General features: G+C 51.5%; 1 protein-coding gene across 1 annotated transcript; it reads right to left on the reverse strand.

Annotated features, from left to right (window-relative positions):
- On the reverse strand, nucleotides 1-24,969 carry shank1 (SH3 and multiple ankyrin repeat domains 1). The gene is made up of 25 exons (XM_068337746.1): nucleotides 24,261-24,969; nucleotides 19,222-19,425; nucleotides 19,065-19,136; nucleotides 18,881-18,989; nucleotides 18,280-18,434; nucleotides 18,002-18,169; nucleotides 17,589-17,705; nucleotides 16,970-17,047; nucleotides 16,822-16,888; nucleotides 16,577-16,746; nucleotides 16,374-16,495; nucleotides 16,049-16,197; nucleotides 14,999-15,112; nucleotides 14,680-14,755; nucleotides 10,235-10,317; nucleotides 10,028-10,152; nucleotides 9,809-9,944; nucleotides 9,621-9,701; nucleotides 7,432-7,458; nucleotides 7,265-7,321; nucleotides 6,942-7,057; nucleotides 6,733-6,856; nucleotides 2,725-6,199; nucleotides 1,542-2,432; nucleotides 1-1,181 (listed from the first exon to the last, which is right to left on the reverse strand). The coding sequence occupies exons 1-25, from the start codon at nucleotides 24,747-24,749 to the stop codon at nucleotides 1,094-1,096; spliced, it is 7,293 nt and encodes a 2,430-aa protein (XP_068193847.1). The 5' UTR covers nucleotides 24,750-24,969; the 3' UTR covers nucleotides 1-1,093.
- Between the last annotated feature and the right edge of the window lie 1,323 nt (nucleotides 24,970-26,292).

The following is a 26,292-nucleotide window of genomic DNA, read 5'->3' on the forward strand; positions in this document are numbered from 1 at the left end:
ACTCCTGGGGGGGGGGGGGTAAAGAGCATGAAAATGGCAGTTTCTCTTCCTCTCCCCTTCCCTGTTCCGGTCCAGAATAGATGGAAGTTCTTAATGTTTTCCTCGACTTGGAGGAAGTCCGTGTCCGTCTTGGGGAGGTTTTCCCGTTGCGTCCCGGCTAACAGTTAAAAGCACATTTTGTGTCCTTTAGCAGAAATACGGCGCGGATCCAAATGTCTGTATATTAGGTGTCCCATTAACCCCCGACACACCCGGAAGTGGTTGTGTGTTGGTGTTTTTCGCATGCAGGCGTGTTACGGTCACATCTCTGGTGCCTGTCAGTGGTTGGTTTTTCTTTTTTTTTGTTGGTCTGGGCACTTATTTTTGCTACAAATCGGTGATACAGTGACCAGTCTGTATTTACGTCATCGATAAAGAAGCTAAAGAAAAAACGATTCCGATTGCGGGACCCGCAGTGAGGTAAAAACAGGACCAATCAAGACCCGACGGGCGGCTGGCCGAACCTTTGCCCGAACCGATGGAAACGCGAGCAGTCCGCCTCATCCCCTCCGAGAGAAATGGAAGCTGTGACGATACGCCGATGGGGCGCGGTACAGACACTCCTCCAAGTTTGAAAACTAGTCCATTCACACGGGGAAGAGTCGGAACACTGAGTCATGTTGCTGTGGAACCTGAACGGGTCGATCCAACCAGCATTGTCAACGACGCAACGTCCGGTAGTTTCGATGAAGTTAGCTGACTTGTGATTGGTTCCCTAAAGTATTTGGTTCATCAGAATGGGATCTGCTGTTAGCTGTTAGCATCTTTAGAAATGTTTGTTGGTGCATGTGTGTGTAAGTGAGGGGGTACTTGTGTAAATCAGCCCGCCACGACAGGCGGCATATTCACGGATCGTCAGCCCTTTGTTCCGTCACCGTTTCCATCTCTGTTTGGGACTAGACTCCCTTCCCTACCCTGCAGCTCTCAGTGTGAACCCCCCCCCTCTCTAAATTTGCCTTGTGAATCCACCGTGGATAGCAGCAGTTGCGTCCTCCTCGCTCGCTGACTCCAACCCCTCCCTCCTGGCACTCCTGATGCTTCAGTGTTTGCGGCTTCAGCTCCGACTCCCGTCGTCCATCCGCCTCTCGGTCTGTCCGTCCCGCGGCGACAGAACAGAAATAGGGAAAGGGCTGCTGGACAGTCTGGAGATGCAAGAACAAACAGACGACACAGGTGGTGAGGAAAGCGGTCGCTGTTGTGTACCAAAGTTGTTTGTCTTTTTTAAAATTGAAGGAACTGTTTGTTCAGGAGGTACGAGTGACCAACTAAAGAAACCAAACCCCTGGGAATGACCCCATACCGCTGTCAGGTAGCGTCTACTGAAATGACCAACTTACCACTTAGCATTAACTTCAAAGAGTTTGTAAATGCTAGCTGCATGGCTACAACAGATATAACAGACTTCAAGTTCAGTCACAGAATGGATTAAACTCTCATCTCGAGGTTCTACTCTATCAATAAAGCCATAAAATCAATCACTAGATTGCTGTGAGATGACATACCTGTCCATGACACTCCTCAGGGCCCTCTCTATGTTCATTCGGTGGCCTACACGGGTCACACCCAAGTCTAGGTAGTCGTCCTTGGTCAGTGAGGGAAGGTGGGTACCGTCAATCTCGTTATCCAGGAAACGCTCTCTGTGCTCCCCCAAATTCAGGTATCCCAACCAGTCCGCAACGTCGTACTTGGTCCAATAGGGCAGCGGTTTGGAGGCAAAAGGCTTCGTAGGGGAAGGGGGTGGCAGGTGAGGATAACTCAGGCAGGGTGGCGGGGGTAGAGGGTGCAAGGGTGGGGAAGAGGTCCCGGACAGGAAGTGAGTTGGAGAGAGTGATCGAGAAACAACCAAGGAAGAGTTTGGCGGTGGAGGTGCCCCAGAGGGGGCAAACAAGGGAGGAGAGGGAGAGAAGTAAGGATCTCCAAGGGGGTTCCCAGGAGATGGCGGGGTGATGGAACCGCGGAGGTCATACATGGCGCTGTATAGGGGTGAAGTGGGGAGGAGTGGGAGGGACGATGGCCGTGGTGGGGCTATCTTGGGTCGCTCTGATGGGGAGATGAGGGGGCTGGGTGCTCGCCTACGCTGGATCATATGTGACTCTGCTTTGCGGGACTCCCGACTAGGGATGAACTGGAATTCTAAGGCTTTGGTCCGGTAGACAGGTCTGTGTTTGGGGGAGGTGGGGTAAGGGGAATAGGAAGTGGGGGACAGCGGGGAATGGGACCGTGGAGGCTGAGGGGCAGCTGGAGGCTGAGGGGACGGCGACCGTCCCCAGTTGGGGTATTGGGAAGCGGGGGTGGGCGACGGGGATAATGATGGCTGCGATAAAGAGATTGGAGACGGTGACTGGGATCGTGCCGAGGGGGGGCTAAGAGCCGAGGCGGAGTCTTCGGAAAATCTGAGAGGAAAGGAAGAGGAAGTGTTAGAAAAGTCCGATAGAACATGAACTCACTGCCAGTTTGAGCAAATTTTTAGGCAACTTTCCTCATTGCTTCCACTTCCTTTGACGAATAAAGAAATAAATCCGACAAAAAATATTAAACATGTTCGTTATTTTCTGGCTGGACAGCTATTTACAGGGGAACTAAGAGTAGTTTACTCCCAACACTTAGACGAGACATAAAGCAACGGTTTCCTTGAAGGGTTAACCGACGCATTCACACAGACGACGTGACGCCAGAGTTCCGTACCTGTGCCGACTCAGCGGTCTTTGGCTGCTCCAGCTCTCCTTGCTTCTGTGTTGCAGTTTGATGCTCAGCTCATTGATGGTGCTGGGCTTCATGCTGGATGCAGGAGGGTAAATTTTCTTTCCTTCCAAAAGCGTCCCAGATTGCTCGCCGTCGCCCCAGAGGGGCTTCATCTCAGGTGTGCGTGGCCGGTCGAAGTACGGTGAAATGGGGCGTCCTAAATTCTGTACGTCCCTCATCCCGTACCCATCCTGACCACTTCCGTCTTCCGCCATTCCCTCCTCGGCCTCGTCTTCCTCCTGCTCATCTCTCCTTCTGTGATAGTGGTAGGACGCGGGGGCGGTGCTGGTCTGCCTGTGGAGATCACGACTTCCCTCTCTAAAACGATTGGTTTTTGGGTAAGTGGAAGCTGCCACCGTGGCATTCTGCATCTCAAAAGTTTGTCCATCCAGATAGCTCATGTAAGACTCCAGGAAATCTCCTCCCCTGTCCGATTCCCCCGTCCCACTCCTGACTCCCATCCGTCCTCCAGTTCCACTTCCTCGGATACTGGCTCCACTTAGAGCCAGGATGCTGTCCAGGTGGTGGTCACTGCTGCTGCGGCTATCCAGCTCTTCGATCCCGGAGTCCACCACTGTCTCCTGGGACTCTCCTTTCTTGGTAGCAGGGGGAGGTCTGTGATGCTCCCCTGTCCTGCGACTGCCCATGATGGAGGTGGTGGAGGTTGTCTGTGTGGTGTGTGTTCGCTCCTGGTAGAGCTGAGAGGAGGCGCTTGTTGTGGTGGCAGCAGAGGAAGTTGTGGTGGCACAGATAGCGGTCATGGCGGTGCTCCGATGTGGACCAGAGGTGGCAGCGGTGCAGGTGGGAACCGGCGGACCACGGTAGGCTGGGGGAGGAGCAACGGTTTGAGTTGGAGGCGTGGGGGAAGAGCGCCCAGTGGCGTGGGCGCTGTTGTACAGGTGGTGAGGGTGGGACATAGAAAACGGTCTATGATAGGACCCGGGAGGCGGAGGCGGTGACACGGACGGGGGAGGCGGAGGTCCTCCTATGGAGGTGGGCTGCAGAGTTGAGGGCGAGGCAGGGGGTGGTGGGTTTGGTGACGTCTGGGAGGGGGAGTGAGCGGACTGGGTGAGATTCGCCACCTCACTGTCGTAAGACGTGAGGCTGGAGGCGGTGGAGTCGCCCGCCTGAGGTGAGGGTAGGGGCGTATGGGCAGGAAATCCACTCACAAATGGTTCTTTTTGGGGGGGTGGAGGAGGAGGCGGCGGGGGAGGCGGAGGTGGAGGGGGCGGGACTTGCTGATGGCGAGAGGTCAGGCTATTGGCGAGCATCCCTTGTGAGTACCCTGGTATTCTCCCCAATCCCCTGTCGAAGCTGTTGGCGAATTCTAACGGAGGCGGGAGGGGGTCTGCGTAGACGAACTCGTCATCCGCGTCGACTGAGGGGGCGGGGGGAGGGAGGACCATCAGGCCAGTCCCAGTGGTCCCAGTAGTGTTCCCTGTCTGCTGAGTACTGGTCGGTGGTGGCGAGGGAGGGGTGAGGGATAAGATATAGGTATCAGCCTGACTCTCCATCCTGAGAAACGACGGCCTATGAGTCTGCTGATGTTGGGGAACTTGGTGTGCGGCACTGTCAGCGGTTGCCGTGTTGGCGGCAGCTTGCTCAGCCCTCCTCATGTACCCCTCTCTCTCTTTGTCCCGCTCTCTTTCCCTTGAAAGCTCCCTCTCCCGCTCCCTCGACCGTTCCCGTTCCCTCTCTTTGTAGGTCGACTGATACGGCGGAGACTGGTAATGGTGCGTCAGGACGGTTTTGTCCTCCGAGAAACGCACTCTTAGTCCCTCACGAGAACCTCCTCCTTCCCGCTCTCTCTCACCACCCCCACCTTCCTCGCTCCACACGCTCCCGACTCCTCTGAGGATTCTGGGCGATGGCGGACGACCGACGGTAGGTGTGGTGGCAGCCAGAGAAGACGAGGTGACCAGGTAAGAGGAGCTGGAGGACTGGGCGGCGGACGACGCCGGCTGAGAGGTAGCCGTAGATGAAGAGAACACGACACTCGACATCTGGCGGGTGAAGTGGTGGTCTGCCCCTCGCCTTAATCTGCTGTCATCCCTCAGAGCACGCTCTCGGGCCGCCAAGGCGAGCCCCAGTGGCGATGTAGGGTCAAGAGCCTTTCCTGTCAGCGGGTGGATGAAGGTGGTGCTGGAGGTGGGAGCCGGCTGCCTGCCTGCTGCTGTATACAAGTCGGTAGGTACAGACTTGGGTTGATAGTCCAGAGCAGGTGAGGAGTACTCAGGTAGGCCGAAGGCTGGAGGCATACTCCGGGTATGATGGATGAAAGTGTCCCCAGAAAACATGCCCTCATCAATTGACTTGGACGGGCGCAACCGCGTTGAACTTTCTGGCTGCGTGTTGAACTGTTGCTGTGACACCTGAGTCCTCGTCACTCCTCCGTATCCATCACTGACTCCTCCGAGACTTACGTCCTCCTCTGCCGACATGAACAAGGAAGCACTCTTTCTGCGAGCCTCGTGGAAACGTTCCCTGTCTCGGCGAGCCGCGCCGACGATAGCGGCCCCGAATTGGCTGGTATAATCCAGGTTATCCTGGGCTCGGATGGAAGGCAAGGATGGAGGTGGTGGCGCTGGCATGGAAGGTGGGGCGGGGGGCTGTGGGGCAGGTGTAGAGGGGTGTTGGGGTGTTTTGGCGTCATCTGTTTCTCCTGGTGCGGGAGCGTCTGCCTCAACACTGCTACCCTGGCTGCTGCGCCCACTGCTGCTGGTTGAAGGGGCCTTGACGATAATGGTTGGGATGGGTATGGAGCTCTTCTCCATGGAGCCTTTGTCCCCCATTGTCCCCATGCGTAGGTCCTCTACCTTAGATTGCTTCACTAGGGGACCTTTGCCTCTCCGGGCCCCTCCCTTAGGACCACCTGCCGCACTGCGGTCTGCTCGCTGGGGTTGACTCTGGGTAGTCTGTTGTTGCTGGGGTATTACAGTGGCGATGCTGGATGGGGGGACAGCAGTGCTGTAGCCCCTCCTAAGACCTGCTGTCTTGACCCCCCCACCAGCCCCGATGCCAGCTACAACAGGCTCCCCAGTGTAAGCAACCTTTCGCGAAGCAGTCCTGCTTTGCGCTGTATGGGCAGCGGCGTGCGCAAACGGACTGGTGTGGTCCACCGCTCCGCCGCCGGTGATGGCGCCAGGCCCGCCTGCCCTCTCCCTGCCCCCATGGGTAAAGTGCATCGGCTGGGAGTAGGACTGGTAGTGGGCGGAGCTGGATGTGGACTGGGACATGGAGACGGACGGCTGCTGGGACGACTTGGTCCTCCAACCCAGAGGCGGCGCAGAGGAGAACGGAGGATCCGGTGGAGCTGTGGTTGGAGGTGGGGGGATGTCGTCTGGACCCGGCACCGACAGACTACGGACAAACTTCATGGCTGGTGGATGCAGGAACTGCTTCTCCTCCTCAGGCACTCCTGCATTGTAAAAAATTTTGAGGAAATAAGCATTTACAGACTTGATGAAGTTAGAAAGGCTGACGAAACAGAAAAAAAGACTGAGTTTGTGGATGGTAGAGACCAGAGAGGAAATTAGGTCATAAGTAAGGGGAAGCTGAGGTTGTCTGTCAGAATCTGTCTGCCCTTCTACCTGTCTGTCCTCAGGTCTTATTTCTGTCAGCAGGTAAGTCCGTTGCAATTGTCTTGTGCAATTTCACAAACAAGTTGCGCACAAGAGCAGGTTGTGCACCAGGGATCACATGACCATCACAAAGAGAACCTTAACACTATTGGATAGAACATATAACGGTAACCAGGTGAGCATCAGACACTTGAACAGGTGAGAGCATAACATATATAAAGATGCAGTTGGATATTGCGCACATTTTTGGTCGCAGACAAGACGTTGTTGGCCACAAACAGACGGGTCACCACAGATTAGACCTCCACGGGTCCAGAGGACAGACAGACAGGTTGGACGGTGGGCAGACAGAATAAACAGACAACCTCACCGATGGATTTCTGCCGCAGCATACCATGCGGTGGGGCGTGACCAGAGGCAAACTGGCCACGGTCGTAGCCAAGACTCAACCCGGACGATAGCATCCCCATTCCGGACTGATCCCCATAGCTTGTCTGGAACAGAAGATGGTCTGGAGTAAGAAGCCAAAATGTTTAAGGGACTTTTACATCAAATAAGTCAACTCTTCACACACCGCACCTCATTGCCATAGAAACTCCTCCCCCTGTCTCGTTTCGGCCCCTGCCCCCGGGTCCCCGGCGCCTCATTGGTGCTGATTGTCTGCTGAGCCGCTGCAAGAATTTCATCGAGTTTATCTGAGAGGTAAAAAAAGGAAGAGAAAGACAGGAAGAGAGACAGACAGGAAGGGAGGAAGGAAAAGACAGACGGCAATGAAACGGAAAAACGGACGCCGACAAAGTGTGGGAAACAGTGTAGGGGGATGGGACACACTTGATGAAGGTAGGTGAGAGATGGAGGAAGAGAATCAGGACACATCCACTCAAAAATACGAGCTGCCTTACTCAGAGCCATCTGATAGACCGTCCTCTTCTTCTCCGTGACTTGTGAGGATTCGAATTCTGAAAGGAAAGTCAGAATAAACCAAATAAGTGACCGATGGGGCGGTTGCCAAGTGAATTTGGACGGACAGAAATATGACGCATTAAAGCCAAAGCGTTCCACAGCATACCTGATTTTTTTTTCCAGGGGGTAGCAGCTGGAAGGAGGACAAAGGGAGACTTAAATTTTGGCAGGAAGGGAAAGTGACATAGCGCCGTTACAGTGAATACTAATCACCCCCACCCCCCAGTGCCTGGCGAGTCACCTCGGCGCATCACACCCACAGTATCAGACAGCTGACGTTCAAACACTTATGTCGGAGTAAATATGGCGCCTTCGCATGTGGCATGCTGGGTTGTTACTCTTGGTAACACACTCGACGACAAACACACAGAAATGCGGAATCGGTCTCCCACCTCTTTCCACTGGTTGGGATCCGGCCAGAGGTGAAGGAAGGACAAAGGAGACAAAGAAGAGATGGAGTTAGTGGTTAAACCTGTGAAGTCCACAGGGGGGAGGAATTAAAGACGCGCCTTTAGTGTTTGAGTAAGCATGTGTGTCGGCTGACTTTATTCAACTTAATCACGCAGAAATTAAATTTTAAGGTCCAGCGGTTAAACCGAGCACGGAAGCACTCGTTCCATCTCTGCACAGCACAAATCTGTCCAAAGGAAAGCCGCGGATTCAACCCAAACATCCAACCCCAACAACTGTTGGGGAAAAACAACAATTTAGGGACGGTTTTAAAGTCGTTGTTATCCTGCAGCGTGACTCGTAGGAGAGTGGGGACACTGCACCAATCGCAGAGGTGAGATGGTTTAATAGGCATCACAGCTAAATGAATTCTAATGCATTAGAGGCGGCATATGGTCGGGTGTCACACACACCGCTCCTGTCACCTTGACCCACAACGGAACAAAAGACTGGAAGGAAGTTCTATGACTGCGAATTAAACACCAACGTCTCAGGGAATTTAGATATTTATCATTAAATTCTTTTGATATTCGGTCAAACTTGCCTATTTGTTGTACCTGAGATATTTGATAGTTGTATAATCCACCTGTAAACGCCCCCTAGTGGCCAAAACGACTGAAAACCATCTCAAATTTGATCCTCATACAGTGCTTTGATTCATCCGTGCCATCAACCAATCCGGTGGCTCTTACTACCTGTGTGCAACTAGTACAGCAGCGGTAGGATAACAGCGTGTGTCGTGGTAGGTTTAACGGGGTGGGGAGGGGAGGTCTGGGACACTGGAACCAGTGTTTGAGACTGGGTGGTCATGCTTTGTACTGGTTAGGTGAGGTCACACCACAGAGAGTAGGCAAACGAGTCGAGACGGGGAAGGGCAAAATAGGCAAACAACTGGCAAATAAAAACAATGTAACTTAACCAGATCTAAACTCGGACTTGCGCTACAAGTCCGAGATTCAGATGTCATCAGCTTCCACATCACCCCTCCTTCACTGAGCATGCTCAGAAGCCGACATCAGCCGCGGCGAGAGTCACATTCAGCAGATCCAAAATAAAACCGCATGTCAGCATTGGGATCCGCAAAATGAGGGCGGTAACCCTCGCCGTACACTCCCCTCCCACCAGTTTGCCTCAAATAGAGACGGCATAAGCATAGCCACACATCATGCTGTTCCCATAGAAACAGACCTGGAACAAACTTGTGTTTTTTTGAGTGTTCTTTATTTTTTCTTCTTTCCACAAAAAATTACTCATCTGAATAATTTTATCTCGGGTGTGAATTCATCCACATGAACCAAACTTGTTTTTTGTTTTTTTTGTTCGACCGACACGTGACGGACGCTTCCCACCCGGAAAACTCCTCCCAGGTGACGCCCATTTCCCTGCAGTGTTACCTTGACAACAAACACTCGCCAAGTGTGTGTGAGCAGAGATAGCCTGACGCTGTGGTCGGACAGGGGTGGATTAGAGAGCGGGTAAGAGGGGGCAGAAAGGGGGGTGAGAGAGGAGGGATCACAGGGTGGATGGCCACACTCTTTTTGGTGGGGGTTACCTGCAGTGGGGGTGCTGGTAGTGACAGTGTGGAACCTCTGAAAGGACAGTGAGATGCATTGAGAGTGTCATCTTCCTCGCTGTCTTCCTCGCTACTTCCTCGCCTTCTAAATTTAGCCTTCGCTCGACTCCCCTTCACACCTGAGCTTCGTTAGCAACCCCCCCTTCCCCCTCTTCCTCCTCCCCCGACACGGTTTCACACCGTTCCTATCATTCGCCCTCACCTCTTCCTCCTCCTCTTCCTCACCTCCCCCTCTGTCGCTCCACTAAAGTTTTATCTCGGCGGGTTCTCACCCATCTCCTCCAGCTCTGACGTCATGGATTTGGACCGCAGGGCGATGGCGGGGGTGCTCAGCCTCTTGCTCTGCTGTGGGACTGCGTGGGGGGGAGGGGCACAGACAGACGGCAGCGGTCATTGGAGCCGTTGGGTAAAACCAACGGCGTTTACCTTCCACCCCGCCCACCCCTGAAGATATACTCACTTTTCTTCCTCGCGCCCTCTTCCATGTCCGGGTTACGGGTTACCATGACAACCTTGACCATCAGGCTATTGCCGCCCTGCCGGATCATGTTGACGACCTGCCGGTGGCCGACCTTCACCACGTTCTGACCGTTGACCTGCGAGGGAGGCGAGGAGAAAGAGTCGGTAACCGTGAACTATAAAACAATCCCATAATGCAGTGGTTAAGCGGCAGCAGTACTTCTATCAGGAAGTCTCCCATCCTGAGCCCCGCCCTCCAGGCCACGCCCCCCTCGTCCACAGACTCCAGGTACTGCAAAGCAGGGAACGCCGGGGTGGGGGTGAACTCCTCAATGGGCGTCTGAGCTGGAGTCGCAGTGAAGAAGTGTGAGCGTCACATGACTCGCGGCGCGGCTAGACGGCGACGGCGAGGCGAGGCGATTCTTACCTTTGGCGCCTCGGAGCACGAAGCCGAAACCCTCGCTGTCCTTTTTCTGCAGGAGCACCGTCTTCTCCTTGATGATGTAGTCGCTGGAAAAGAGGAGGAAACGGAGTCAGAAACACGACTGAAACACCCAGAGACGCTAACTGTTGCTAGCACCAGTTGCTAACGCTCAGCTAGCCGTGCAGCTAGCGCTCTGGGGCTGGGGTTTGGAGTTTACAAGAACAAAGTGGGAGGAGATGAAGGTCCAACATCGATGGAGGCAAGTTTGAAGACAACAAATAGAAGAACACCAACTCCCAGAAGCCTCAGCGGTCACATCAGATCAAAGCACCACCTCCTGAAGCAAGAACCGATTAAAAAAACGATGCTTCTACCTGTTCCTGAAGGCAACACGAGCAATGGGTACATAGAAAACACTTCAAAAACCTGTATTGACAACAGCGAGTCCGATTTTCTCCAATAAGACTCTGCCGTTGGACATTGGTGTTTATCCCGTCATATTAACTCTATTTTTACATGTTTATGTTTGGTGTGGTCTGGTGACCTCTTCATCCCTTGAATCCTCGCTTGTCATCAACGATACATCAACTTTAAGCGCCATTAGCGGCGCCTCTGACGTCACGATGACCCTGGCCTGGAATCCGACGCCTCCACGCTCCGCTGGTCGGTTCAGTCGAGCGTAGCAACACGGATCTGCTGACCCCAGCTCTCGGTGACGCAGTCGCTAAACTCGGACACAACTTTTAGCATCGTCGCGCTGCAGAACGAAATCTCTAATGAACTGTGAAACTTCCTGGACACTGAATGCACCATTAGATTGACTTCTTTTTGTTGGAGACTTATTTGCAGGGACGGTTGAACCATGGAGACTCATGATGCGTTATATATTATATATCATATACTACATATTACATATATATTAAATATTATATATTACAGTGTGCATTCGCGTATCAACACTCACAACTTCACCTCATCGCGGATTTTTTTGGAAGGCAGTCACGTGATACCGTAACATGCATTCTATTGGCTGACGGTATCCTGAAGTGCGCTACCTTCCGTGAGTCTCGGACTTCCGTGAGACACAAAAGTGCTTTAAACAGTCTATCACAGTGTGGGAAAAGGTAATACAGATAGAAGGTGGTTTAATATCAGGATGGGGAGGGTTCATAAACGTTAAATTACCGTAAATAATAAGATGAATAGTTCCTCGCTCTATCGCGGAATTCGTTAATCACGTGTGGTTCCTGGAACACATTAACCGCGAGGAACGAGGGCGCACTGAATATATTATATATTACATGTTATATATATTAATGTTGCTGTATGAATAAAAATTTAAGTCCATGTAACTGACATTTATCTGCAAAACACTTTGACATGACAACATTACAAAACACCAAAGTCACTCCAAGTCGTCCCTCGAGGTGACATTCATGTTCACCCCCCCCCCCAGTGGGATCTAATTTTTCCAATTATCTCGACGACCCGTGAACGCACCGAGCGAACTGTGACGCTCAGCCTGCAGCGCGTCTGTCGCTGCATGTGCAAAAAACAAAAAAAGCAAAAGCATTAAAAAATATTGGTCCGAGCAGGCTTCCGTAGAGATGTCAGAAACCTGTCATGCCTGCTGCATCATTAACCCCCCCAGCACCCACCCCAAATCTCTCACAACGCGCAGGTAAACACGTCGAGCCATCCGTCAGCCAATGAGGGAGGACGGATGTCATTTGACGCACCGTCCGTGCGCACAAACACGCAAATCAGTCCCGCAAATTACGAGAAGAGAAGAGCGTCACTTGTGCCGGTGCAGCAGCAGCACACACACACACACACACACACACACACACACACACACACACGCACACACGGAGCGGCTGCAGCAGCAGTCCGTCTTCACACACGCACACACACACACACACACACACACACACACACACTAAAACTCAGACATGCATTGCCACATCTGTCCATCTGTCTGCGTCATCCACATGCACCCCCCCCTCCCCGAGCCCCCCCAGCAGAGGAAGAGGAGGCGTTAGAGACGCTACCTGTAAATGAACCAGACGCTCCGGTTGACGGGACCGAGCGACGGCCAGGAGGACGAGAGGGAGAGGGAGACGTCCTCCGCGCCGCATGCCCCCATCGCCATTTCCTCCCCTCCCTCCCACCTCCTCCTCCTCCTCCTCTTCCTCCTCCTCCTCTTCCTCCTGCTCCTGCTGCTCCTTCCCGGCTTCCAGAGAGACAGCAGCGCGCGCGAGCCGCGAGAGAGGAAGAGGAGGAGGAGGAGGAGAGGAGGAGAGAGGGATGGAGGAGGAAGGGAAAGGGAGGAGAGGGCCGAGCTCTCCCACCCCCTTCATGCTGAAGACAGAGAGGAGAGGAAGAGGAGGGAGATGGAGATGGTTCAGTGTGACTGCGACACAAGGAGAGGAGGGAGAGGGGGAGGAGGGAGAGGGGGAGGAGGGAGAGGGAGAGGAGGGAGAGAGGAAGAGGAGGGAGAGAGGAAGAGGAGGGAGAGAGGAAGAGGAGAGAGAGGGAGAGGAGGGAGGAGAGGAGCAGGGGCAGAAGGGGGGGGGGGGTAAAGTGGCTTTAAAAGAAGAGAGAGAAATGAGGTAATTTGGGGGGAGAGAGGTGTGTGTGTGTGTGTGAGTGTTCACACACACACACACACACACAAGCCCCGCCCCCTGCCTCCTCTTCCTTATCTGCTCTTCTTCACTTCTTCTGTCTAATATCGTGTTTCCCCATTCATAAAAAAAACGGACGAGGTGCGCCTGAAGACGAGTCACCATCGTCCTGTGACGTCATCACGTGACGTCATCACGTGACATCATCGCTCAAGCTCCTTTATTATTATGTAATATGTATTATACCTTTAAAATCACACCTAACTAACCTCAGCCCCCACCTGGGTATTAAACACACACACACACACACACACACACACACACACACACACACACACACACACACATACACACACACCTGCTGTAAGCAATGCTCATGAATGAGAGTCAGAACCTCTGATTGTCCTCTGACTCCCCCCTCCCTCCCTCTCCTTCCCTCCCCCCTGCCTTGGGGGGTGATCACACCTCTTGTCTCTTCTCTCTCATCTCTGCCGTTTTGTTTCCCTCCCTGTGTGTCGCCCCTGCGATACACAACGTGTGTGTGTGTGTGTGTGTGTGTGTGTGTGTGGTTGTGTAATGTGGGGGGAGGAGGGGCAAACGCAAACACAAGGTCCACATGATGGCATGATGCATCATGGGTAGGAGGCGCCATGCAACACCCCTCCACAGCCGGGAGCAGCAGGAGGTTCTATCTGCTCCTCCTGTCCTCGGGTGACCCCAAAACCCAGCTGGGGGGGGTGGACGATTCCTCAGGTGAGGGGGGTACGATACGTTGCCTTAAGCTAGCTTGAAGCTAAACCTTAGCATGCTAAGCTAAAAAAACGCTAAAAATGTTTTTCTAACTCTTAAAGCTGCAGAACAATGCAGGTAAACTACATGCTAATCATGCTAATCATGCTAATCAACATACAAACATTTCACGCTGCTAGCTGTGCAAAAAACGTAATTTAAGTTCGCAATAATTAAAAACCTCTCCGACATAAAATTCCAATGGCTCCGCCCACGACTAAAGACAAGCCCCTCCCACCAAGTCGTGAAAATCCTTCCGCAGTTTTAGCTAATCTCGCTATCTTTAGCAAACACCCCGGCCCCCCGGCTGTGATGTCACGGCTCCTCCTATGAGCGTTTTAATTTATTTACTTATTCGTGATGTGTTTTTACAAGGGGCGGGGCAATGGGCGGGGCCAACAGGAGGTGTTTAATCCCAGTTGGAATATTTCTTCACACATTTTGCACCAACGAGTCTGTCTTCATCCCCATGCCGACCCTCGTCTTCCTCCTGAGCGACCTTCACTCTCTGACCTCCAGATGGAGGCGCCGCGGGGGGGGGGGGGGGGGGGGTGGCAACAGGGAGAAAATTAAAAAGTACACGGCTAAATGGATCCACCTCAAAGCGCTAGCAGCCGGCAGACCCATCAGCATCACCACAAAGCTCCGCCCACAAAGGTCGACAAAAAAAAAAAAAAAAGCAGGAAGTCACTCCCAGCAGGACTCCGCCCCTTTATACCCGGGTTCAACTCAACCGGGTCCAGGCGGCGCCGGATGAATCACATGACACCAACAGAGACGCCACTGGAGCAAAAGAATCATCGACATGTGCTCAGTGCCCCCCCCCGCAGGGAGACAGGAAGTGACATCATCAACACAGCTGGTCACTGATCGCTGACATTTTCATGACCTTCATTCAACATACTTGGGGGGCAGCAGCGGGGGGGGGGGGGGGGGGGGGGGTCCTCACATTACACCAGACAAACAGCATCAGAAACGCTCCGGCGTCAGCTGACCGCTCGGGGGGTAGGGGTGGGGGGCGGAGCCTCTTACCTGGGGGCGTCGAAGCTGTCGTAGGATCCCACGGTGTAATGGCGGAACAGCCGTTTGGCGCGCTCCCCCCGGCTCTCTGAAAGGACCAGGAGCAAAGCGGTGAATCCGTCCGTCGCACGGCAACATTTTAGCATCGCTGTCGCCATGACGACCTGTTGTCGTCACCGTATAGATCGTCTATCTGACTTTATTATCCTATTTGTCCTGTAATAAACTACAAGAATAACATGATGGTGTGTGTGTGTGTGTGTGTGTGTGTGTGTGTGTGTGTGTGTGTGTGTGTGTGTGTGTGTGTGTGTGTGTGTGTGCGTGTGATCACCTGATCGGTTGTCTTGGCTCCGCAGCATCACTTCCTCCACGCAGTCGGACGGGAACCAGCCTGTGCGACCTCTGACCGTCCCCTCCCAGTACCCGCCCTCGCCAACGCTCAGCACTGGGGGGCAGGAAAGAGCAGGAGCGTCAGGACGGGGCAACACACACACATACACACACACACACACACACACATACGACAGTGAGGGATGAATATGCACAAATAAAGACGAGCACACGGTACGGACAGGAAACAGGAAGTGATGCGACACCCATGCGAACCTGCGCCGTACTCACCAGACGTACATACCTGGAAACACCTGAGACTCACTCACAAACACACACATAGTCATACCTGCAGACAATGAATACAAACACACAGATGCCTTAGAGCTGTCATCTGGACACACACACACACACACACACACACACACACACACACACACACACACACACACACACACACACCTGGTGTGAAGCTGCAGAGTCAGCTGTTTCATTTCTAGTCCACTCATCTTTTTTTCTTTCTTTTTTTTTACTCGTCCACAAATAAAAGTTTATTTTAGGAAAAAGTCATTTGATATAATCGGTTAATCTAAAAATAACGTTAGCTCAGCTTAGCAGCAGGAAACAAGGTGTGTGTTCAGACAGGAAGTGGAAGGAAGAAGACAGGAAGTAAAAAACAGAGTCGATCCATCTCCTGTTTCTGCTTTGCTTCTGGTTCCGGTTGTAGGACTGGATTCGTCCAGTTGTCATGGAAACCACGTTGTTTTAACAGTGTTTTTTTTTTTTTTTAACAGGAGCTAGCATCTCCAAACGCTCCTACTCAGACCGGGCCGTCGCCATGGAGACGGTCGATCGCATCTTTTAAAGGAAGACATGTGATTTGCTTCTGGTTTGTGTTAAAAGCAGCATCTGATGCAGGTGGTTAGCATCAGGCGCTAACACACACACACACACACACACACACACACACACACACACACACACACACACACACACACACACACACACACACACACACACACAGATGGGGACGCTCCTCCTGCCCACTGACCTTTGACCCTGTCTCCTTTACTGAAGCCGATCTCTCGCTCCCCCTGGGCGGCGTGCGACCGCGTGGCGACGAACACTCGTCCCGGGACGGCGCTGTAGAGGCGTCGCCTCTGGCCCAGGGGGGGTCCGGCCGTGTTGGCGGGGGCTGGCCTGGGGAGGCAGAGGGGCAAAAAGGTGAACCAAAAAAAACCTCTGAGGTGAATCGTTCAAACCGTTTCAGGGCGGATCCTGCCTTTGTTAGCTCCTCCTCTTTAGCAAAGGGGAGGAGCCTAACAGTAGCCCCGCCCAGCCACCTACAGAACTGCGATCAGGCGCGCCCCACTGACCCCTGTCTCCGACTCTGCCGGCTCCGGTCCTCCTTGTCCCCGATCCTCCCCCGGGACGGGGAGCGGGTCCGCGCCCCCCGGGGGCTGCTGGAGCTCCGGAGCGTCCCCGTGTGTTTGTAGCCCTGAGAGGGAGAGACAACATCACTACCGGGTCACCCCCCACCCCCAAGAGGAGGACCGGATTCGCTCGCCCCCCCCCCTACCTGCACGGACACGATGTTGGTCGCCGGGGCGTTGGGCACCGCCATCCAATCAGGAAGGTTCATGCTGCTGTCGCTGTTGGCCCGCAGGAACGGGTGAGGGTGGGGGATGGCCAGCGTGCGGGCGCTCTCCCGCCGCTGGGGGGCGTACTTTGGCGACTCCACGAAGGGGACTGGAGACAAAAGAACATCACTGATTCGTCCGTTTCGGCTTCCGCTGTGACGTCACGCCAGGAGGCGGGGCTTACCCACGTCGGCGTCCCGGTGGTTCTTGATGATTTCACCGAGTTCAAAATGTCCAGACATGACGGCCACCTGATGGGACACACACACACACACACACACGGATGACGACTCAGCACCGCTACGTGACCCTGAACGCACCGCGAGCGTCACCTGGAAGGGCGTCTGGCCGCCGTTGTTCTTGGTGTCCTTCCTCGCCCCCCGGTAGAGGAGGATTCGCGCACAGCTTTCCTGAAAACAGAACCACAACTTATTGTTTCAGGAGGCTTTTGACGGTGGAAATCATTCAATTTTAATCAGAATAATGAAAATTCGAAACACAGTCGAACGTCGCGATACAAGATTAATCCGTTCTGCGACTGAACTCCTACCTCAAACAACTTTTAACTGTTTAAAAAATCATTTTTATTCGTTCTAGTCGTGTAAAAAAAAAAGACCCAAATCCTCTAAACTATGATAAAACAACATATTTTCATCAACCAATAGACACGCAGATTTTTACCTGTGTATAATTAATAAGTTAAGTTACGTAAGTTACATAAGTTACGTAAACCAACTCCACCAACGAGATCGAGATCCGCTCTCACCGGTGTCGTATCCATCCGCCGACACACGCATCTCGATTTTTCACTCGTATTTCGAAAAAAAAAAATAGAGACACCACGACGACTCGTATCTCAAAACGTCTCGCGTCTCGAGGTTCTACTTTTTGTAACGTAACATCTCCTGGGCGTCTTTCACCTCCTGTAACGCTTTGAAGGGTTAAATCTACCTTGTTGTATAAAGCACAGATGTGCAAGGCAGTGTTTCCAGATGCATTCTGGGAGGACGAGTCGGCCCCGTAGAAGAGGAGGTGCTCCAGATGCTGCGAGTTCCCGTTCTGACAGGCCTGAGGGGGGCGGGGTCAAGAGAGGAGGTCAGTGACAGGTGAGGGAAAAGAGGCGGGGTTAACGTGGCGGTGAGCTACAGTGAGGGGGGGGGGGGGATGACGCGATGAAGACGTCGGTACCTTCCTCCTCCCGCTGCTGGAACAGGAAGTCGGTGGGGGGAGATGGAGGGTGAGAGATGGGGGGGGGGGCGTGAATGAGTTTCTGTGACGCAGACGCGAAAAACTGGAAGACAGACGACACGGATGCTGCCGACGACCAATCAGACGCTGGCGTTTAAAGGTAAACAGGAAGTGACCTGGTGCGTCTCGTCCCAGCCGTTCTCGTCCCTGATGCCCAGCTTGGCGCGGTGGTAGAGGAGCGTTTCACAGCAGGAGGTCTCCCCCCCCGTCAGCACAGTGTGGTAGAGCGGCGTCAGCCCCCGCCGGTCCTTGTAGTCCGGCGACGCCCCCAGAGACAGCAGGGCCTGCAGGGTGGGAAGGGGGCGGGGCCAGAACAGAACAGGTGAGCTTCCTGCACATGATCCCGCCTCTTATTATATTAAATAAACTGCTTGGCTGTGATTGGTCGGTTTACCAGCAGGGCTGTGTGGCGGTGACCCCGGACAGCTTTGTGTATAGACGTGAGTCCATCTTTGGCGCGAAAGTCGATGTGGGCCCCCCCCTCCACCAGGACCCGGATGGCCTCGCCCCCCCCAGGCTCACACTGCACCGCCAGCGACAGGGGGGTCTCTGCCGGGGACAGGAAAGGGTTAACAAACAAATAAACAAACAAACAAACAACAAATTCCTGAGGAAATTTCAGCGGAATTTCAAAATAAAAGCCTGGTGACAACCAAAGTGGAAACAGGAAGTGGCGCTGCTGCTGCTGCCATGGCGATAAGGAAGAGAGATTTTTTTTGGCAAAGAGGAAGAGGATCGAGAGGCTTTTATCTTCGGCGTTCAGGTGCCAGGAATTTAGGGGGGGGGGGGTTGTTCTACCTGAACTTCCTGTGATGTTGGCGTGTCGGGACGCCTTTCAGGGGGCGCCAGTTTGGAGGTTCAGAGACGCAAACGAGCCGCCGACGGGCGCCAAGTTGGGGATTATTAAAGCCCCCGGCGCGATTCTTCTTCTCCTGAACGCCTGAACAACAGGAAGTCCTGGCGAAGGACGATGGAATCCAGGGGGAGGAGCTTACCGCCGGTGTCGGAGTCCTGGAAGTTGGGGTCGAGGCCTTTGTCGATGAACTTCCCCATCTTGTCCACGGCGCTGGTTTGGATGTAGTCCATGAATTTCTTCAGGCTGGCCTGCAAGAGAACAAGAAGTCTTTGGCATCATCATCAGAAGCCGGACACGCCCCCTGGGATCTGGGCGGGGCTTACCTTGGTGTGCAGCTTGGCCAGCTGCTTCTCATCCAGGTTGGTCTGCTTGTAGACTCGGGTTTTGTACCGGAACTAAAGAGAAACCAAAGACACTCACGTCCGGTTGTGTTACAGCGACATCTAGAGGAGAAACCGGGTTCTCGTTGGGATCCTATACCTCCAGATACGGGACCCCCTTCTCAAAGGATTGTGGGTATTCTCTGAGCAGCCTCTCCTCCTCCAGGAACTTGGCGTCGTGTCCGTCGGTGGCCGGCTGGAACAGGCCGTAGTTCAGGACGTCCCGCAGCGACTCGGTCAGCGAACACAACACCTGCTGCTTGGCCTTCCACACGGTGGCGTCCGGGTTGAAGCGCAGACATTTCTGCAAAGCAGACGCAGGGTAGTAACCATGGCAACGGGTGCAGAGAGAACTCAAAAAGGGCAAAAAAGGTTTTAAAAAAAGTCACAGAAGATTTTGATTCTGGGTTAGGGTTTTTTTTGTTGCTGTTCCCCCTTTTGACCAGCAGGGGGCGACAGCGCCGGAGTAAAGCGGTACCGGTGACCCCCTTCCTGCACACGGATGTGAACACGGCTTGGGGGGGGGGGTTATTCTTTGACCTTGAGGGTCCATCCAGTCGCGTCCGACTGGTTTTTATTCGAAGCTGCACAATTCATCTAAATCCCTTCACACACACACACACACACACACACACACACACACACACACACACACACACACACACACACACACACACACACACACACACACACGCTCTCGTGCGTTCTGTGCAGGGGCGCGACGCGACATTTTCTCCCTTTTCATTCCATCCACCGTCTCCCTTTCCCCGCACAGCCAACCCGGTCGCCAAGGCAACCGGTTCATTAGTGGAGCAAGCTGCTTGTTGCCATAGCGACATCCCTGTGTTCCCTTGGAGATGGGGTACCGGGAGGGTGTGTGTGAGTGTGTGTGTGGAGAAAGAAGGAGAGAGGAGTGAAAGGAGGCGGGGGATGTCGAGTCGCTGGAGGGGGAGGAGGAAGGGGCGTGGCCTAGGAGGGCGGGGGAGGGGTGGCGCCGCGGGTCGAGGTTTCCATCTGCTCCATCTGAACGATTCCAGACGCCGATGATGATCAGCGTCAGATTCCTGATCGATCCGCGTCCCTCGCAGGAATGCGATCGATCGTCCGGCCAATCAGATCCGCCCTGGCTCCGCCCCCCCGCTAACACGCCTTTCAATGAACTTCGATCGCCGCGCCGCCTCAGATGACCTCCGTCCCTGCAGGTCAGGGATGAAGTCAAATTAAAGGAATTGAGATTTTGGCCTCCTTTAAATTTAGAATTTAAAGTTTAAACAGTTTTTACTTTTACTTTTTTTTATTTGATTTATTTTAATTCATCATTTATGCGTAAAAAAATCATCAGTTTATTTCATATACAATAAAATAAAAGCTAAATTTAGTCAGAAAACTACCAAAAAAAACAGGTCTGGTGTGAACATATTGAGTATTTTTGGTCACATTAAAAAAGTTTAAACATTTTAAATGTCCAACCAGAACTGGTAGAGAAACGTGGCGTTCAGGTTTACGGGGGCCCATGAACGCAGCCTTCCTGGTATTTCGATGCGGACCTAAACTCCCGCCTCGCCTCCTGGAGCTGCGATCACACTCCGGTTCCCACGCGCCGCCCACGGCCTCCGTCCGAGCTGCTCTTCATCTCCTCTCCTCGTCCAGCCCAAATCATCCTCACTTATGTGTGCAGGAATGAGACTCTCTGACCCCCCCCTCAATCAAAGATATTAATGAGATCTATGGGGAAAAGCCCCTCCCCGCCTACGCCCCACCACAGATGTCTTTTCAGCATTACATCAGGTGTTCGCAGAAAATCAGGTGACAAAAAGACAAAATTAATTTATTTTTTTTATTTGAAGTTTAAAATAAAATGTTTTTTGTGTGAATTCAATACAATTGGAATTTTGAATTTTTTTAAAACTAATTTTAGGATCACATAGAAGAAGAAATGCTAACGCTTTTAGCTCAGGAGCTAACGTTTCGGAATCGGCGTCGCTATTTTATTGGACGGAAAAACATCGTGTGACTTTAAATCGAATTTAAATTTTGAATTCCTTGAATACATTCAAACTGTGTGTGTGTGTGTGTGTGTGTGTGTGTGTGTGTGTGTGTGTGTGTGTGTGTGTCTGAGGGGGGGATCCTTTTAGAGTGGAAACTCATTTGTTTCGTGCTGTTTTAATTCCCTCCACAGGCGAGCGAACGCCACACGCGTGACGCTGACGTGAACCTCCTCGGCGTCACGCTGCGACCAGATCGTATCGACAGATTGAGACGCGCGGATTCCGACAGTCGCCGCGAAAAACGACGTGAGTTAATGGAGCGGTGACTTTACAGATCGACCTCGCCGCCGTCACGACTTCCCAACGCTCGTCTTCTGGCCCCGCCCAGATTCTGCTTCCCACTCACTTCCTGTTTTTTACAGTTCAGGAAGTAGAGGGAATGACGTTACCTCTACTTCCTGAACTTTGACCCCCGTCTCCGTGGGTTTGAGAGTAACAAGAAGCGGGTCCAGCCAGGACGACCTCTGACCTCTAAGAACCGAAGGCTAAAACCAGGGGGTGGGGGGGTCCACGAAGTCGCACAAATAAAACAGAGAAAGTTTCTCACTCTTACGTGGCTTAAAATGCAGTTCTGACATAAAAACGGCTCCACATCCGTCCAGTTTCAGCTTAAAATACCTGGTTGCCACCGACGACGCTGAAAAATATCCCGACGTCTGGGGAAAAAAAGAAAAGCGGTTTTGTTGCCATGGAGACGGCTTCTGTTCCATCGGCTGCTGGAAGCGTCCAGTTTGAATAAACCACAGCAAATGAAACTTAACTTAAAAACCAAAATTTTCATTTTTAAAAAAGTAAACATTCGTGATTTCTTTCCATCTAAATGTTTCACCTCACCTCTAACATTTTTCGTTGAATTTCTCCGCCCACGATGTGATTATTATTTTATTTTTTTATATTTCTTTATTTCTCCATCGGTGTTTGTTCGTATTTATTCGTCGTCTGACTCATCAGATGATTCACGACTGGAGTTTTTTGAGCTGCGGCTTAAAAAAAAAAAAAAAAACATTTTCTGTTGGATCGGAGTCGAATTTTAGGGTTTTATAACGCAGTTGCCCTCGGCAACGCCACATACTTATCCCTTATTGAGTAAATCTAGTTACAGGAATGGAAATCTAGAAATTTTCACACAATTAGAATTCATTCCTATTAATAAAAAAGAAGATTTTTTTTCAGAATATATGTTATTTTATGAGATTTAATTCTGAAAAATATGAAATTTTAATCCTAAAAATGAATGTTTAATAGGTTTAATATTCCTAAAATCCATCTTTATCACCTGTTCCTTCTATTTTCCCGCCTCCACCTTCCTTTCTTCCCTCCATCCATCGTTTCTCTTCCTCCCGTCTCCATCAATCCTCTCCTATCTCCTCCATTTACGTTTATCTCCAACCTCCAAAGGCTTTTATCCACTCTGCCTTTTTTCCGACTCGACTTCCCGACATTCGCCTCCGTCTTTGTGCGTCCGTCAAACTCTGTCTGAGGCCCCCCGACCTCGGAGGCGAGGCGTCTTTGTCCCCGCCGGCGTTTATCCGTCTCTTCACAATTAAACTTTGATGCCAGTTTGTTGGGACGAGTGTGGAGCGTTAAATTATTTATGATTGGATTTCAACAAGAACGAATGGAGCTCACACACACACACACACACACACACACACACACACACACACACACACACACACACACACACACACACATGGAAAACACTCCAGCACAGATCAATAATAAATCACATGCAGCCGGGGGGAGGAAGAAAGCGTTGGACGAGGCGTTTGTGGCACATCGGACGCGCCGCTAAACGCGAAACGCGAAACGCCTTTATTTCATTTGTGGTCGTGATGATTTATAAACGCTGACTCATCGACGGACGTCTGAAGGACGAGGCCTTCGCTTCACAAAAGCCCGTCTGGTTCGTTCTGGATGTGAAGACCAACGTTCTGCCTCTTCACACCCCCCCGCCGCCCCCCCACAGAACGTCGTGATTCGATTACCGTTACGATTGAGCGACGACTCAGGTTTCGCTTTAGAGGAAAACTCGTCGGGAAAAAAAACCCAGATGGGGGTGGGGGGGGTAAGAAGGCAGAAACCTCGTGGAGCGTCCCTACATCCATGTGTTTGTTCCCGTTTCTCCAGATCAGGTTCATGAAACCCAGGTTGAACATCTGGTTTTGGCGCCAACGGAATTGCTACGTAGATCACATGACCTGCTGCTAGGTGAGTTAGCTTAGCGTAAAGAATAGAAGCAGGAGGAAACTTAACGTCGGCCCTGATTGGCAAAGAAAACAGGAAGTTGGAGGTGCCTGGTTTCCTGTGAGACACCCTTCCTGTTTTCCTTCGCCAAGGGAAGTGATGCATAATACTACTACTACTACTACTACTACTACTACTACTACTACTAATACTACTACTACTACTACTACTAATACTACTACTACTACTACTACTAATAATAATAATAATAATAATGATAATAATAATAATAATAATAAAAATAAAATTACAGTCATAAAAAAACAGCAATAATAATTATAATAGCAATAATATTATTAAAAACACTAATAATAGTAATAATAAAAAAAAAATAATACAGTAATAAATAAACAGTAATAATAATTGTAATAGCAATAATAGCAATAATAATAATAATAATAATAATAATAATAATAATAATAATAATAATAATAATAATAATAATAATAATAATAATAATAATAATAATAATAAATTCAATGAGTAAAAATGAGTTAACTGATGGTTGTAAATGTTGTAAATGGTGAAGTCATTGGATAGTGGTCAATAATACAATTTATGTGAATGTTGTTAAAAAACAAAATGATGTTGATGTTGTTGTTGTGATTAAGTTGTAAATCAGGGTGGTTTTATATAAGCACTTTGCTTCAGCCCAGTCCTGATTTGGTTTTTATCAATACAATTGAAATATATATTGTTTTAAATGTGAAAAATATAAATAAAAAATAACCAAAAAATATATTTTCATTTCATTTCAATAATAATAATATAATAATGATTATAATAATAACAATTTAATAATATTAATTGTAATAATAGTAGTATTCGTCGGGGGGTGACTGACCGTCTGTTTGATGTCTGGGATGCCGATCCTGAACACCATCATGGCGATGTGAGCGTCTTCGGACGGCGCCGAGCTGGAGCTGCGCTCCTTCAGCCTCCTCTGCTGCTGCTGGATGTGATTGGCCGGCTGCTGGTGGGCGGGTCCCGGGTTGGATGAGTAGGGGTTGGCGGCCGGTCCGGGGTTCCCCGGCCGGACCTGTCTGTCTGGGGGGGGCCGCCCGGTGGGTTTCACCGACGGCCTGTGCACCCCTCCGCGGGTCAGGCCACGCCTCACCTCCTCCACCATCTCCTCCTCATCCTCGTCTTCCTCCCCCTCCAGCTCGCCGTTCTCCTCCTCCTGCTCCTCGTCGCGCTCGTCTTCTTCCATTTCCTCCTCCTCCTCTTCCTCCTCCTCTTCCTCGTCTTCTGCCCCTGGATAGAGATGTCGGTTGTTTCCCAGCATCCTTTGGTGCTCCTCGTCGCTGGACAGGGGGCTGAATGGCATCGTCATGGCGACAGGGAGGGCAACACCATTGGCAACGCCATCATTCCCAGAGAGACACTGTGAAGAGGCGAGGAAGAGGAGACGGTTTGGGAGCAGAGAAGAAGAAGTTTGTGAGGAGTCACACAAACTCTGGTTTCCATGGTAACCGGTGGAAACGGTTACCAATGGAAACCAGAACGACCAGCACTAACCAGCATCATCATCATCATCACATGACCACATTCTGTTCACATGTAAACCTGCAGACTCCCCACCCCTCCAACCTCCTCACCCTTCCTTCCTTCCTTCCTTCCTTCCTTCCTTCCTTCCTTCCTTCCTTCCTTCCTTCCTTCCTTCCTTCCATTATTCCTTTCCATCCTTCTTTCATTCCTTCCTTCCTTCCTTCATTCCTTCCTTCCTCCCTCCCTTCCTTCCTTCCTTCCTTCCTTCCTTCCTTCCTTCCTTCCTTCCTTCCTTCCTTCCTTCCTTCCTTCCTTCCTTCCTTCCTTCCTTCCTTCCTTCCTTCCTTCCTTCCTTCCTTCCTTCCTTCCTTCCTTCCTTCCTTCCTTCCTTCCTTCCTGTTTCCTGTCTTCCTTCCTTCTCTATCCCTCCTCCTTCACCAGAATCAGAAAAGGTAAAAACTGCTATGGAGGAACTTGACGCGGTTCCTTCCTTCCTGATCTCCGCACTGCGTTCAAGTACAATCCGAGCGACACGACAGACCCGTCCCCGGCGGCTCCTGGATTTTCAGCACCACTACGTTCTGGACAGCAGAACCTCCCCCCCCCGCCCCGCCAGACTGTCAGCAGAGGCCCGAACAATCGACCAATCAGCAGACAGCTGGAGAAACAGCTGGTCTGGAAGCAGCTGAGAGGCCGTTTGAGGAATGTCATCACAACTTCCTGTTTGACGTCACATCAGAGCGCCACTTCCTGCCACCTGGAGGGAAAAAGGACGCTAAATGCTCCGTTTGGAGGACGTTCAGCGTTCCCTCACGTCTGTTTGCTTCCTCAAACTCAAACGACGACTTCCTGGAAGAGGTTTTTGTCTTCTCGGGAAAACAGGAAGCGGGAAGAGAAGCAGGAAATGATAAAAGTCTCCATCGGACGCAAGTGGAAATGAATGCGTGCTCTTATGTAAAGACGTTCGTGACGATCTGGAGGAGGAGTGTGGGAAAAAAAATGTCAGAAAATTAGAGCGAGAAGAGAAAGGAAGCGTGGAGGGGGGGGTGAACAGAAGAGACAAGGGCGCCGAGACAAAGGAGAAGGAGAAAGGATGTTAAAAAGCTGACCAATCAGGGAAAGAGATGGAAGGGAACAAGTCATATTTTTGCATAACGCTGAGCAACCAAAGATAGGGGAAGATGGGGGAGGAGGAGAAAGGGGGGAGGAGAGGGTAAGAAGACAAGAGTAAAGACAAAAACAAAGGAGGGCAATTAAAAAAAATGAAGGTTTTAACTAAAGTGAGGAGACAAACGTCGCAAACACGCCAAAGAAAACCTGTTCGGGACATGAAACGCCTTTGTTAGCATGTTAGCATGATATGCTAGCTGGGAATATCCTCTATGAAT

Source organism: Antennarius striatus, chromosome 16 (genome assembly GCF_040054535.1).
Source record: "Antennarius striatus isolate MH-2024 chromosome 16, ASM4005453v1, whole genome shotgun sequence".
Taxonomy (NCBI): domain Eukaryota; kingdom Metazoa; phylum Chordata; class Actinopteri; order Lophiiformes; family Antennariidae; genus Antennarius; species Antennarius striatus.